A 15339-nucleotide genomic window follows, 5' to 3' on the forward strand; every position below is an offset into this window, starting at 1 on the left:
CGACACGACCATTAATTACGCTTGCACGTATCTATCGCAGCTCTCGCATCCCAAGTTCATAATTTTATTAATCGTGAGAGACAATCGCCGAGTGGTTGACATTCCCGCTTCACAATTGGTCGCGCTGGTTTGGATGAAGCTTTACTGTCATGACCTTTAAGACTTGCCACTTACGGTAATCCTGTACCAGTAACCCTATAAGTACCCTCCCATGATAATATTATGGCACCACGCACACCTACACGACCATTACCTACACTTGCATGTATCTGTCGCAGCTCTCGCATCCCAAGTTCATGATTAATCCTGAGAGGTAATTGGGTATTTGACTCCAATTTTTTTATTACTTTATTATAAACGAGGAAAAAAATAATGACGTAAACTGAAAAACTAATTAAATCGATCGAATAACAAAAAAATTATAAGCATTTTTTAAAATATTTCTGATTAGACAGAGATAGCGATATAGTATTTTGACGTCACACCTTACTAATGCCATAGTAGCTTCGTGCGGTTTCAAACAAATTTTCGTTTTGCGAGAACGGGATAGAAGACCGTCCCACTCTAAACTTAAAATGCCTGTAACTTTGTAAATCTTTGTTGGATTTCAATATTTTTTTCAGCGTAAGTCATTATATTTATCCTAGTTTATAATAAAATAATAATATTAATCAAATTCAAAAGTAGGAAAATACCCAATTGCCGAGCGGTTGACCTTCCCGCTTCACAGTTGGTTGCGCAGGTTTGGATGTAGCTTTACGGTCACGACCTTTAAGACTTGCCACTTACGGTAATCCCGTACCAGTAACCCCGTGAGTTCAATGCTCTTGACCTATTTCTATCCTTTCAGTTCAAATTGGAACAAATCAGCGATATAAAAGTTCCTCTAGATGTGGCGCTTTATAGTAAAAACGTGTAACGAACATGGATATCAGCACTGCTGTCAATGTAATCCGCTTTAGATGCATTTCGTTTCTACGAACATAAGTTTAGCTTGCCCCTTATCGGAGCAGGCGAGGATGCTCTGTACAGTACGCGGAAGAAAGTAATGTACATCGACCTTTAGAAGGAAATAGCAGATTTGTAGAGCATTGTCTCTGTCATTGAGACCGGCAAAACGTCATATAGAAATGAGTGACAGAGACAACGCTCTACAAAGCAGAAATGTCATTATAATGTCCGATGTACATTACTTCCTGCCACGTACTTTCTATACCATCACCAGCCATATCCATATCATGTAATTGTTGGTAACGATCACGCATCTTTCAGGCGCCATAAATACCTATGTCAAGAACTCAGGGCCGGCAGAGTGGCGTTATTGTCTTCAGAGAGTTCCCTTCTACCATCTGAACCCAACTAAATCCATATCGGTGATGGTTACCAAATTTGTTGTGACCCGCCGGACCATTACTATATAGCGCCGCATCTAGTGAATTATTTATATCGCTGGACCGAATACACACAATGGCAATGAAAGGCCTTTTAAATTTATAAACGCTAACTTTCTATAGAAAGCAAAAGTGGGCCGTAACAAGTTTAGTAAAGAAATCATAGATTTGAGAATTCAGGTTTAGGTTTAATGAGTGCGCATACTTTTATTCGAAACATTATATTATAACCTGCGTCGTTCGAATAATACCTATCATTCCATTGGTACAAATTAGTTCCGGTTCGGTCTGTGTAAACTCGTTATTTATACCCGCCACGTGTGACAAGGGTACCCCGCGGCGTGTATACAGACAAACCATTTACTAATGGACTAAGAGCCAGCGCGTGTCAGGCCTTCGTTATTTTATAAAAGCTGAAAGTTTATCTGTGTATTGTCCCCAACACAGGGAGGAAGGATCAGCGACTGTGAAGTTTGGATTTTGGAGATGACAGGTAATAAAGGTATAAAAAATCTTACGTCAAAGTAAAAGGTCTAATATTTTTAAATTTCCTTCGGAAGACATTGCGTCAGGCATTGCCAGACACTTAGTATGGTGGCAACCCCCTGCGAGGCACCCTTAAAGTTTTACAAATTATCAATATCAATCAATATACTTATAATAAAACTGTAACAGGTCAAATTCTGTACATTGAAGATATTTTGAAAATTTTTTTTCGAGGGCACTCTATAATCGATACTGAACCCAAAACTGTAATTTTTTTCATTTTTGTCTGTCTGTCTGTCTGTCTGTATTACGGCCGCGCATCACGCTGAAACTACTGAATGGATTCCAATGCAACTTGGTACGATTTGAGGTCATAGTATGAGGAAGAATATAGGATACTTTTTATCCCGAAATTCAGCATGCTTCCCGTAGGAGAGGGGATGCAAGTTAAAATGTATACTGAGTTGTAATTCATTAACGCGTAGTCCGATTTCATTCATTCTTTTTTTGTTAGAAAGGGGATATATTAAAGATTGTTCCGTAAATATTTCAAGGTCATCGGTTTTTAACCGACTGTCAAAAAGGAGGTGGTGCTTTTTTCTACATCGATTTTTTCGAGGTTTCTGGACCGATTTGCAATTTTTTTTTTAATCAATAAAAAAAGTTTTCGTGGTGGTCACATAAAAAAATCTGGATTCAACTCCTTAATCCTGATGCTGCAGGGTTACTGCCCGCCTGAGTTATTAAGATTCAGGAAGTGTTCATATTGTAGGTACCAAGCAACGACTTTATTCTCAGACTTCAAGTCCCAACTCCTCAACCCTGATGATGTAGGGTACAGCACTCCTAAACTATAATGTTTCAGTAACTGCGGATGATACAAAATTAATTTAGGTACCAAGCATAGGCTACATCATTGAACTTCGGATCCTAACTCCTCAATTCTGATGCTGCAAAGTACTAAAGTCCTAAATCGTGGGGATTTTAGAATTTCTGATAGTGAATTGATATTTTAGGTATCAAGCAACGGCTTCACGATGACACTCCCAGTCCGAAATACTCCACCCGAGCGAAGCCGGGGCGGGTCAGCTAGTTACATATAAGGCCAGCGTAAACGGAACTATAAAACCGGCCGGGAGTCAAGCTCGCGCACTGAGGGTTCTGTACTACAACCGCATTTTTTCGACACAATGACGTCAGGTGGCGTCAAACGACAAATATTTTTAAAATTTTTAACACAACAAAAAGTATTTTTTGTTTTTATGTTAAAAAATTGAATAATCGACGACAAATGTTTTTCAATTTTTTGTCAAAACGTAATATGTTAAAAATTGAAAAATATTTGTCGTTCATCGCCTTGTGACGTCATTGATCGGCGTGACGTTAATTATGTATGTTAAAAATAAATAAAATTCATAATTTTCATTTAATTTAATGAATTCTGGCCCCACAAACTACCGCTATACAAAACATCACATCATTTTATTTCTACAGTCCAAGGCCCCATTATAACAACACGTTCAGATTTGACTCTAAGACCTAAGTTGACTCCGAGCGGGTCAGGTTCAGTTCCGAATCGATAGCCGGACGGAGGTCGGGCCACAGTCCTTGTATTTCGCAAGTCCAAGGTGAAGTTTTACCGCCACACTTTTTTAAACGTCCATTAGACGATAAGTTCCACATCAGTCAACTACGTCAATAGTCTAAATATATAAAAGGAAAAGGTGACTGACTGACTGTAACTGAAACTATAACTGAAATTTATGACTTACTATTTGATAATGTAATTACTATTTTTTACAATAATTACTTAAGTAGGTACCTTAAATTTGTAAACTGATTTTTATTCTATTTTTTTGTGATTTTACTTATGTAATGACGTTCAAAAAGTGTACTCCGTACCTACTTACTTTGAATAAAATATTTGATTTTGATTTTGATTTTGACTGACTGACTGAACTATCAACGCACAGCTAAAACTACTCGACGTATCGGGCTGAAATTTGGCATGCAGAATGCAGATAGCTATTACGACGTATAGGCATCCGCTAAGAAGGATTTTTGAAAATTTAACCCCTAAAGTAGAAAGACGGGTTTGAAATTTATGTAGTCCACGCGGACGAAGTCGCGAGCATAAGCTAGTCAATTATATAACTTACTATGTTATCCCCGTGACTTCGTCTGCGTGGACTAAACTATTTTACCCCTTAGGGGTTGGAAATGACGACCTCCCTGGCGCAGTGGTGAGCGCTGTGGTCTTAATAGTGGGAGGTCCCGGGTTCGATTCCTGGCAGGGGTTTGGAATTTTATAATTTCTAAATTTCTGGTCTGGTCTGGTGGGAGGCTTCGGCCGTGGCTAGTTACCACCCTACCGGCAAAACCGTGCCGCCAAGCGATTTAGCGTTCCGGTACGATGCCGTGTAGAAACCAAAGGGGTATGGGTTTAATAAAAACTGCCATACCCCTTCCAGGTTAGTCCGCTATCATCTTAGACTGCATCATCACTTACCACCAGGTGAGATTGCAGTCAAGGGCTAACTTGTATCTGTATTTAAAAAAAAAAAAAAAAATTACGCTTTTTTGAAATTAAGACAATTTAAGAAAAGGGTTAAATACCCTATTGGTCCGAATCTGAAAAATCCGAGACTGTGGCAAAACTGACAGAAAAACTTGTCGTGTATTGGACGCTTTAGGTCGAGCAGTGTTCAATGTCAAAATAGCCGCAGGACTAAATCGGTCGACGAATTAAGCCTCCTATTCACACGCAGACCGACTCCGCATATTTTATTAGGATCAGCATGGAATTAATAACTTTCTGAAGTGAAAACTTGTTTGGGCGCGTCGGGCGCTTTAGGGATGGGTAAAAGCTTTGAAGCCGCGTCATCATCAACTTACTGTCAGTAGTGAGCCGGCGATGGGTTGGTGCCGCTCCTATGAGAAGGGTTTTGTAGGGTTCCGTACCTCAAAAGGAAAAAGGAACCTTTATAGGATCACTTCTTTGTCTGTCCGTTTGTTTGTCTGTCATGTCTGTCAAGAAACTATAGGATACTTCCCATTGACCTAAAACCATGAAATTTGGGAGGTAGGTAGGTCTTATAGCACACGTTAGGGGAAAAATCCGAAAAGCGTAAATTTGTGGTTACATTACAATAAAAAAATTAAAATGTGTTCATCCTACTAATCCTACTAATAATTTAAATGTGGATGTGTGTTAACATAAAGTGTGGATGTTTGGATGTTTGGATGTTTGGATGTTTGGATGTTTGTTACTCAATCACGCAAAAACGGCTGAACGGATTTGGATGAAATTTGGAATGGAGATAGATTAACACGTAGGCTACTTTTTATTCCGCAAAATCAAAGAGTTCCCGCGAGATTTTGAAAAATGTAAATCCACGTGGATGAAGTCGCGGGCGTCAGCTGCTAGTGATCAATAAATTGGTATTTTCAACTTTCAAAGTAAGATTAATATAGGTACCTAATGGGGTTATTATTCGTATTTGAAATGGCTTTACCTGTAAATTCTAAAACATATTTTTATGCATACAGCTTTTCGTTTTGACGTGCAAAATGTCGAAAAAATACAAATGTAGAACGGAACCCTCGGTACGCGAGTCTGACTCGCTCTTGGCCGGTTTTTTTAATTTTACACAGTGTCTAACTAAGTATATATAAAAGTATAGTAAGTAAGTAAGTATAGTAAAGAGGATTGAGAAATCAAGATAAATTAGTGTTTGATAGGATCTCCAAAACAGCATTATACCAAAAAAATTGTTACTCTATGTGCATATTTTTTTTTAACAAATTGCCGATGGAGATTAAAATACTTCCATTTAAACAATTCTGTCATAAATTAAAAAAATGGTTGCAAGGAGAAAAAAAAATTATGCAGTGGATGACTTCGTACGACATATTAAGGCTTAATTTCGAGATTACATTAAGTAATCAATTTCATAAATTAATTAATAATTTATTAATTTATTATTAAGTTAATATTAAGTTATTATTAAGTTAAGTAATTAATTTATTATTAAGTTAATATTAACATGTACTCAAATAAGACTATTTTAGGTTTTCTTTGACATCATATTTTTTTTTTTTTTAGTATGTTAATTGTAACTAAATGTGTAACTGACACTATTGTAAAATTGCGCAGATTGGAATTGGACTTTTATATTTTGAAGACCCTATGTACATACAATTTTTGGAATTAATAAACTTATCTTATCTTATCTTATCTTATCTTATCTTATCTTATCTTATAGTAGGGACATGGTCGCTAATTATGGGCCTCATATAAGAAAGTTCAGCGAGCGATATAGATGGCTATGCTTGGAGTTTCTCTACGTGATCAAATCAGAAATGAGGAGAAACAAAGCAACCGACATAGCTCAGTGAAGCTGAAGTGGCATTTGGAAGCGCACATATTTTGAAAAACTGATAGACGTTGGGGTCCCAAGGTGCTGGAATGGCGACCTCGCACCGGAAAGCGCAGCGTTGGAAGACCCCCACTAGGTGGACGGATAACATCAGGCGAGTCGCATAGAGCCGCTGGGTTCAGGTGGCACAAGACCGTGGCGTGTGGCGAAGTCCCTACTAGAGACCTATGTCCAGCAGTGGACGTATATCGGTTAACGATGATGATGATGATGATGATACATATTGGTTTGGGCTTGGCTGCAATCACAACAGCATGCAATCCAAAAACAAAAAGTTTTTTAATCATTGTTACAAGTTAGCCATTGTATGCTATCTCACCCTGGTGGTAAGTGATGATGCAGTCTAAGATGGAAGTGGGCTTGAGCAGAATAATACGCGAGCAAAGCCAAAGGCAAGAAATAGTTGAGTGGTGATGTCAAAAGTCAAATGGGTTGGCAGTGTCTTATTGCCTATATAAAGTGTAAACGACCAAAGTTATCCGTTACGTCGAGGCTTAAAAGTTTTATTTGAAAACAAGTTTCGTTTTGTTTGCCGTAAAGCTTGAAATTAGATTTTACAAACGTAAACGAGAAAATACGTAGGTATAAGTGGTTTCAAACTTACCTAACACATAACATATAGGCAGCAGGCAGTTACACCGCATGAAGTTTGGCTTTTATTATTTTTCATCATCATCATGATCAACCCATCGCCGGCTCACTACAGAGCACGGGTCTCCTCTCAGAGTGAGAAGGGTTGCTGGCCATGTGCGGCTTGGTAGACTTCACACACCTTTGAGAACATTATGGAGAACTCTCAGGCATGCAGGTTTCCTCACGATGTTTTCCTTCATCGTTATCATCATCATCATCATCATCATCAGGATCAACCCATCGCCAGCGCACTACAGAGCACGGGTCTCCTCTCAGAGTGAGAAGGGTTGCTGGCCATGTGCGGCTTGGTAGACTTCACACACCTTTGAGAACATTATGGAGAACTCTCAGGCATGCAGGTTTCCTCACGATGTTTTCCTTCATCGTTATCATCATCATCATCATCATCATCAGGATCAACCCATCGCCGGCGCACTACAGAGCACGGGTCTCCTCTCAGAGTGAGAAGGGTTTTGGCCATAGTCTACCACGCTGGCCATGTGCGGATTGGTAGACTTCACACACTTTTGAAAACATTATGAAGAACTTTCAGGCATGCAGGTTTCCTCACGATGTTTGCCTTCACCGTTATAGTAAGTGATATTTAATTACCTAATACGCACAATATAGCTCCGATGCGTGCCGGGGAACGAACCCCCGACCTCCGACTAGAAGGCGGACGTCCACTAGGCTATCACAGCTTATTATTTTTAACTAAACTTAAACGTTTTGAATCAAAGCAACTTTTTGTTACGTAGTTTTTTCTTACTCCGCGCTTATATTTTATTTAAGGTATGATTCCGAACTACGCTGCACGCAGCAGCGCTGCCTCAACAGTGCTGTCACCAGCTGTCACAGCGCTGTCGCGGCACTACTGGTCCCCATACAATCTCTATAAGCTTATATGACATTACATTCCGAGCTAGGCAGCAATGTCGCGGCAGCAATGTAGCGGAACATTGATGCAAAGCTCGGAATGTAATTAATATATACATAGCTGTTCGTGCTGATTCACTGACTGACTCACTCATTGATCACCTCTCCTGAACATTTTTGTATGAAAAAACTTCAGTGGTCCGCGCACCCACGCGCCCTACTAGTGTCATATAAGCTTATAGAGGTTGTATGTGGACCAGTACTGCCGCGACAGGACTGTGACAGCTGGTGACATCACTGTTGAGGCAGCGCGGCCGCGTGCAGCGTGGTTCGGAATCATACCTTAAGTTTATAGAGCAGTTCCAACAAGCACCAGCAGTTTGTAGAGCTTGTACCGGTAAACGAAATACGCATGCTTAGAATATTAATTCTTTCTCAAAAGAAAATATGCCAACTTAAGTACGGTTTTTTATAACTATATGATGCCCGCGACTTCGTCTGTGTGGATTTAAGTCTTTAAAAATCTCGTGGGAACTCCTTAATTTGCAGGGATAAAAACACACTTTCGCATTTATAATACAATTTTTTTAAGAATATTAGCTGCCCCGGCGAACTTCGTACCGCCTAACAGTCGATTCTTTTTCAAGAATTTAAAAAAAAAAATCTCTCCGTAAGAACCATTCTTGTACTTCAAGGAATATTATAAAAAAATAATTTGCGAAATCGGTTCAGCTGTTCTAGAGATTTGCGATCAGCAACACATTCAGCGATTCAGTTTTATATAAAGAGATTAGCCAAGTTGATCATGACTAACTTATTTTTCTTTTCCTCTTCAGGTAAGCGTAAAGCTTGTGTTAGGAGTAGGTACAACAATAGTGCAACGGGTGGGGTTTAAACCGGCGACCATTCAGAATTCAGTCCGTTGAGCTGTTGAGGCTCACTATCATATTAGAATTAGTATCATCATCATCATGATCTGATGGAGAACTCTCAGGCATGCAGGTTTCCTCACGATGTTTTCCTTCACCGTTATCATCATCATGATCAACCCATCACCGGCTCACTACAGAGCACGGGTCTCCTCTTAGAGTGATAAGGGTTTGGGCCATAGTCTACCATGCTGGACATGTGCGGATTGGTAGACTTCACACACCTTTGAAAACATTATGGGGAACTCTCAGGCATGCAAGTTTCCTTACGATGTTTTCCTTCACCGTTAGAGCAAGTGATATTTTAATTAATTAAAACGAACATAACTCCGCAAAGTTAGGCGTGCCCGGGATCGAACCCCCGACCTCCGATTAGAAGGTGGACGTCCTTACCACTAGGCTATCACAGCTTGCTATCATATTAGTACGGATATTATGAATATATAGGTGCTATTATTTTGTTTGTGTTTTGGTCTGAATCACGTTTTTAAAGTTTGAACAAACTTTGTTGAAGGCGTAAAAGTTTCAAAAAGTGAAAGTCATTTCAAAGTGAGTAGGTTCCAGTATACACTTTATGACAGTCAACTGTTGAATTTAATCACTTGATTGACGTCATTATTTGTTTGTTTAATCATCATCATGATCAACCAATCTCTGGCTCACTACAGAGCACGGGTCTCCTTTCAAAATGTGTTTTAGACATAATCTACCACGCTGGCCTAGTGCGGATTGGCAGACTTCACACACTTTTGAACGTTATGAAGAACTCTCAGACATACATGTTTCTTCTCGATGTTTTTCTTCACCGTTAAAGCTAGTGAAATTTTATTGCATAAAATGCACAGAGCTCCGAAAAGAAGGCGGACGTCTTAACCGGCGGCTTTCACGTACGTGTTTCTTTAATGCTAAGGTCCCTTTATTTTTATAACATGTTTCAAGAGTAGGTATAGTGAGTGTAACTGTACGTGCGGAAGTGGTAGCAACTAACCTCTTCCTTGGCTTCCGCCTCGGCCGGCGGCGCTCGCCTTCCAGCTCGTTTTCGAGGCCGCGCCGCCTCGGGCCGCCCTGCGCTCGGCGGCGCTCCAGCTTGCGATCTTGCTGCTGACGGGCCTCCTCAACTACGGCCACGTGGGGCACGCAATCATCCTCGTCTATCTGCTTGGGGGTCTGCGGTGCGCCCATCCGAAGATGGCGTTGACGCCACCACAGCACCCACGAGCTTATGTTATCGCGAATTTTGCTGAATATAGATGCGTCCTCGACCTCTAATCTCTCCTTAGCCAGGATGCTTCCTACTGCTGAATAAAGTATCTTTAAACGTTTGTTGACTTAACGCACTATGGGTGGAAGGCTCAGGCGGCAGTGAAAGCTTATTTAGCAATGGCACCGATATCAAAACAGCAATTGCAGTCTTAGATGTTTACGCGCTCGAATTTAAACGTCCGGCACGCGGAAAAATCAGCCTTAATCTCTCTACATTACAAAGTCCACTTAAGCGGAAGCACTACTTTAACCTATTCGTAAAACTTTAAACTTAAAATTATCTGGCAGGATGAATGGCAGTCGTGTTGATGATCGCGGGTGTACGAGTTGTTTACGTGTCGCCGGTCTGGTGCGTGGCGGCGTCCGGGCCGGCGACGGGCCGGCCCGGGGTGAGCGCCGTGCGAGTCATGGCGTGCACGCGGATGGTCAGCGGTGGGCAAGCGTGCGCGAGCGGGCCGACGCACTCAACAGATGTCGGTTACTCCGACGCGTTACGTAACATGGGCGTACCGAGCGCGGACGTGGCAGCGCTGCGATAGCGGACGCGCGAATGTCGCGGAGGCTTCGGCGGCATCGCACGGAGCCGCCCGCCCGCCCCCGGCCTCCTTGCGCTCTACACTCGCGCCCGTCCGCGAACTCCATACCTGTGACGAGGACGACTTAACGCTATTGTCCTTAACTTTAAAATTCATTTTTACCAAATTATTACACGTGAATTCAATTGAGGAGCTACTGAACAAAAGGTGTAATTACACTTCTGATCAATTTTTTTCTTTTATCAAGACGTATTTAGCCCCCTGAATACACATCTGAATTTGTATCCAAGCAAAACGGCCTACAACTGTACTCAAATTGACTGCGAAGTTCATGATTTGGATCACTGAATACAAACTTGAACTAATTTTCAAGCAAAACGGCCGTTTGGTCCTCCTCCCTATGTATGGAGTATGGTATGAGTGGAGTATGGTATGGAGTAGGTAATCTCCTCGATTACCTACTCCAGTCCTTATTCAAACATTAGCTGTTGCCCGCAACTTCGTCCGCGTGGAATTAGGTTTTTAAAAATCCCGTGGGAACTCTTTGATTTTCCGGGATAAAAAGTAGCCTATGTGTTAATCGCCGGCCCAGTACAACGCACCGGTCTCCTCTCAGAGTGAGAGTGAGAAGGGTTTTGGCCATAGTCTACCACGCTGGCCAAGTGCAGATCGGCAAACTTCACGTACCTTTGAGAAGATTCTGGAGAACTCTCAGGCATGCAGGTTTCTTCACGATGTTTTCCTTCACCGTTGGTGAAGAACTCCGAAAAGTTAGAGGTGCGTGCCCGGCATCCAACCCCCGACCTCCGATTAGAAGGCGGACGTCCTAACCACTAACTAGGCTGCCATAGTTGGATAAAAACAGAATTATCCTCAACTAAAACGTCCTTTCCATTCCCAAAAGCTCCATAGCATTATACCGTCTACAGCGGCTCGACCTTGACCTATAATATACTGTTATGTCTGCTCTGGCTCATTCACCCTTCTTATCTAAACAAGTCACCGTACCTACTGTGTGCTGAAATATTTTGGCTGGTGCGTTCGTATCTATGCTTCAGTGAACCAAAAGCTTAATTTGCTATAATCCGCTGAAACAAGTCGAATCTCTATGGTGCAACATGCAGCATGCGAAATGCACCGCCCGCCCTCCCACTGCTAAACATGCAGGAAGAAGCAGCCACCAGGCAATACACCCCACCACCACGCAGCACCACACAAATCCCAAACACACTCGACGCACGTTTCGCCCCGACACCGGAGCATCCTCCAGCTCCAACCCATCGCCGATTCGCTACTAAGCACGGATCTCCTCGTAGAATGAGAAGCGTTCGGATAGGGTCCACCACGTTTGCCAAGTGCGGATTGGCAAACTTCACACACCTTTGTGAACATTTTAGATAACACTCAGGCATGCAGGTTTCCTCACGATGTTTTCTTTCACCGTTTAATCAAGTGATTTTTAATTACTTAAAAAAATAAAAACCGACTTCCAAAACCACTACAAAGTAAATAATAACTTTAGTTACCAGTTTCTACACGTGTAGGTAGATATGTATGTTGAAGTCGGGCGAGCTGGACGCTTTGATTTCAAGTTTCTTTTATGCTCGCCCGACTTCATACATACATACCTACACGTGTAGAAACTTGAAACAAAACGGGCCGAATTGGGAACCACCTCCTTTTTGGAAGTCGGTTAAAAATAATTAACAAAATTAGCCGCACAATAATTGGAACTATTCGCCGTTTTGTTGGATTATATTCGACCTAATGAGTCTGGCACATTGCCAGGCTCGGATGATTGTACAGTACGCGGCAGAAAGTAATGTACATCGACCTTTAGAGAGAGATAGCGGATTTGTAGAGCATTGTCTCTATCGTTAATACCTTTTCAAATAAAATCCTGCAAACTATTTTGGACTTACCTTTACACAAGTTTAAAAAATCCATTAAAAGTATGCTCCTGAAAAAAACATATTACACAATATTGAAGATTATCTAAATGATAAAAGAGCGTAGATTTGACCTGCAGCTCGTTCCAGCAACGCGCAGGACTGCAAATACGTTTTTATACATGGCATAATATTGTATATCAAATATTTGAAAAGAGCAACCGCCGAGTTTCTTGCTGGTTCTTCTCGATAGAAAAGGCATTCCGAACCAGTGGTAGATGCATCCGACGATTCAAAAGTACTTGTGAAAGTTTACTTGAATAAAAAATATTTTCATTTCATTTCGTTGAGACCGACAACACGTCATATGGGTGACAGTGACAGAGACAACGCTCTACAAAGCCGAAATGTCATTCTAAAGGCTGATGTACATTATTTTCTGCCGTGTACTGTATCTACTATCTAGGCCTTCCGACCTGCCTTGTTGATTCAGTCATACACGTTAATATCTCTATTGGTTTTGAATGATCTCTCAATTCACAGTGCAACTGAACGTTACTAGAATGCTTTCTAACCTTCTCTTTACCATCATTATCAACCGATAAACGTCCACTGCTGGACATAGGTCTCTTGTAGGGACTTCCGTACGCCATGGTCTTCCACTTCGACTCATCTGAGGTAGTCAGTCCACCTAGTGGGGGGTCTTTCAACGCTGCACCTTCCGGTATTCCAACACCTTGGGACCCCAACGTCTATCGGTTTTCCGAACTAAGTGCACTGCCCATTGCCACTTCAGCTTCGCAACCTGTAGAGCTATGTCGGTTCTCCTAGGAATCTTCTCTAGATATATAAAACACAAAAGATGTTTCTAATTCTAATCCAAATTCCAGGTCAGCCCGCTTCCATCTTAGACGGCATCATCACTTACCTCCAGGTGAGATTGCAGTCAAGGGCTAAAAAATATATCCACGAGGACGAAGTCGCTGGCAGTATCTAGTAACTAGACAGCTACTAGTAGCTAGCTAAGCTAGTAGCTAGAGGCTAGATTAGTTTAGGTAGTGATAAATCCCGAAGTGATTAATTTTGCAGTTTCAAATCTAAGCAATATGACTATGAAGCTGTGCAATAATCCTTTCACCGACTTATCTGTTCAATATTTTGCTTGAGATATTCGACCCGGTGCATTTGGGTCGCTGCCAACAATACCAACCTGCCGATACTAATTTATGTCGTATATAATATTATAATGTTGGCATTGCTCTATTGCCGTTAGCAGAGTGAACAAACAGTTATCTACAAAAACCTGATTTTTAGGAGAGCCTTTTAAACGCAAAAAAGCGATATTTTTAGGGTTCCGTACCCGAAAATTGCCAACGGGAGCCTTATAGGATCACTTTGTTGTCTGTCTGTCTGACTGTCGGTCTGCCAAGAAACCTACAGGGTACTTCCCGTCGACAATCATTAAATTTGGCAGGTAGGTCTTATAGCAGATATTAGGGGAAAAATCTTAAAACCGTGAATTTGAGGTTACATCACACAAAAATAATAGTTGTGGTCATGAAGTACAAATTAGTATTTTCAATTTTCGAAGTAAGATAACTATATCAAGTGGAGTATCATACGAAAGGGCTTCACCTGTGCATTCTAAAACAGATTTATTTTTATTTTTGTGCATCATAGTTTTTGAATTGTCGAAAAAATACGACTGTAGTACGGAACCCTCGTGGTGAGAGCCTGACTCGCATTTGGCCGGTTTTTATCCTGTGTAGATCGGTCCAACGGTCCGGACTCCGGACTGAGAGTTTCGAATGTAGATTTTCCAGTAAAATACACATACTGGAGCTATAAAGACTGTGAAAGCTGAGGAAAATATATAATTGCTAAAAAAAACTTTCCTAGAAAGAGCTTTTTTTAAAAAGGTATTCATTAAAAACAGTTAATGACTGTAAAACTCACATGGCATTTCAATTTTTAAAGCATAGGTACCTAAATAAATTCATGCGGTAAATTTTTACCCACACTAGAACGGAGAGGTTTTTTTACGCTGTAATAATATATGTGTTTGTTTCATACGGTTTTTCATTACACTATTACTTATTTTAAAAACTAGATGGTGGATGGTTTTTTTTTAATCCAGTTTGAACTCTTTGATTTCGGAGATAAAAATTAGGCCACGATTTTTTTCCAAAGAATGCTAGCCATATTAATTATCTACACTAATATTATAAAGAGGAAAACTTTGTTTGTTTGTTTGTTTGTTTGTTTGTTTGTTTGTTTGTTTGTTTGTTTGTACTGAATAGGCTCAAAAACTACTGGACCGATTTTAAAAATTCTTTCACCATTCGAAAGCTACATTATCCACGAGTAACATAGGCTATATTTTATTTTGGAAAAAAATAGGGTTCCGTAAGATATTTGGGTTTTTCGGACACAAGGTGTAAAAAATCAACCAGAAAAGTTACTTATTTTGCGTACGCTGCCTAAACTATAAAAGATAGAACCATAAAATGTTCTAATTAATTGTAGATCTTATAAATATCTACAAAAAAAGTCCGCGACACACTATACCCATCTATGTCGAGTGAGGCACAGCAACCATTTTTTTATTTTAAAATCTTGAATTTTTTTTGGACTACATTTAAACGCGTTTATTTTACTCATGCTATTAATCCTTATCAAAATAAATGATTTCATCACTAAGAACAGTTTATGGAGATAATATTTGGTCTTTGAATGATTAAAATTGGACGTTTGGTTTTGAAGTTATGGCGAAATTAAAATATTACGATTTCTGCTGCACGGCCCGAAAGAGGTAATGTCGTTAAGTTTGTTTGTAGGGGGTAATCTTTAGAACTACTGAACCGATTTTAAAAATTCTTTCACCAGCTGTAGAAAGC

At 40.5% G+C, this 15339-nt stretch overlaps 1 protein-coding gene across 4 annotated transcripts in view; it reads right to left on the minus strand.

The window, feature by feature from the left end:
* Nucleotides 1–10511, minus strand: part of Sh (Potassium voltage-gated channel protein Shaker) — a 345233-nt gene extending 334722 nt beyond the window's left edge. For 3 of the 4 annotated variants that reach the window (XR_011238461.1, XM_069508966.1, XM_069508967.1), the window contains exon 1: nucleotides 9743–10511. Coding sequence is in view for 3 of the 4 variants with exons in the window: in XM_069508966.1 (XP_069365067.1) it covers nucleotides 9743–9936 (194 nt within the window). In the remaining variant the exon portion in view is untranslated. The remainder of the gene's footprint in view (nucleotides 1–9742) is intronic. The other variant, XM_069508971.1, reaches the window with a different exon arrangement.
* Between the last annotated feature and the right edge of the window lie 4828 nt (nucleotides 10512–15339).

The sequence above is a fragment of the Maniola hyperantus genome, chromosome Z, assembly GCF_902806685.2.
Source record: "Maniola hyperantus chromosome Z, iAphHyp1.2, whole genome shotgun sequence".
Classification (NCBI taxonomy): Eukaryota; Metazoa; Arthropoda; class Insecta; order Lepidoptera; family Nymphalidae; genus Maniola; species Maniola hyperantus.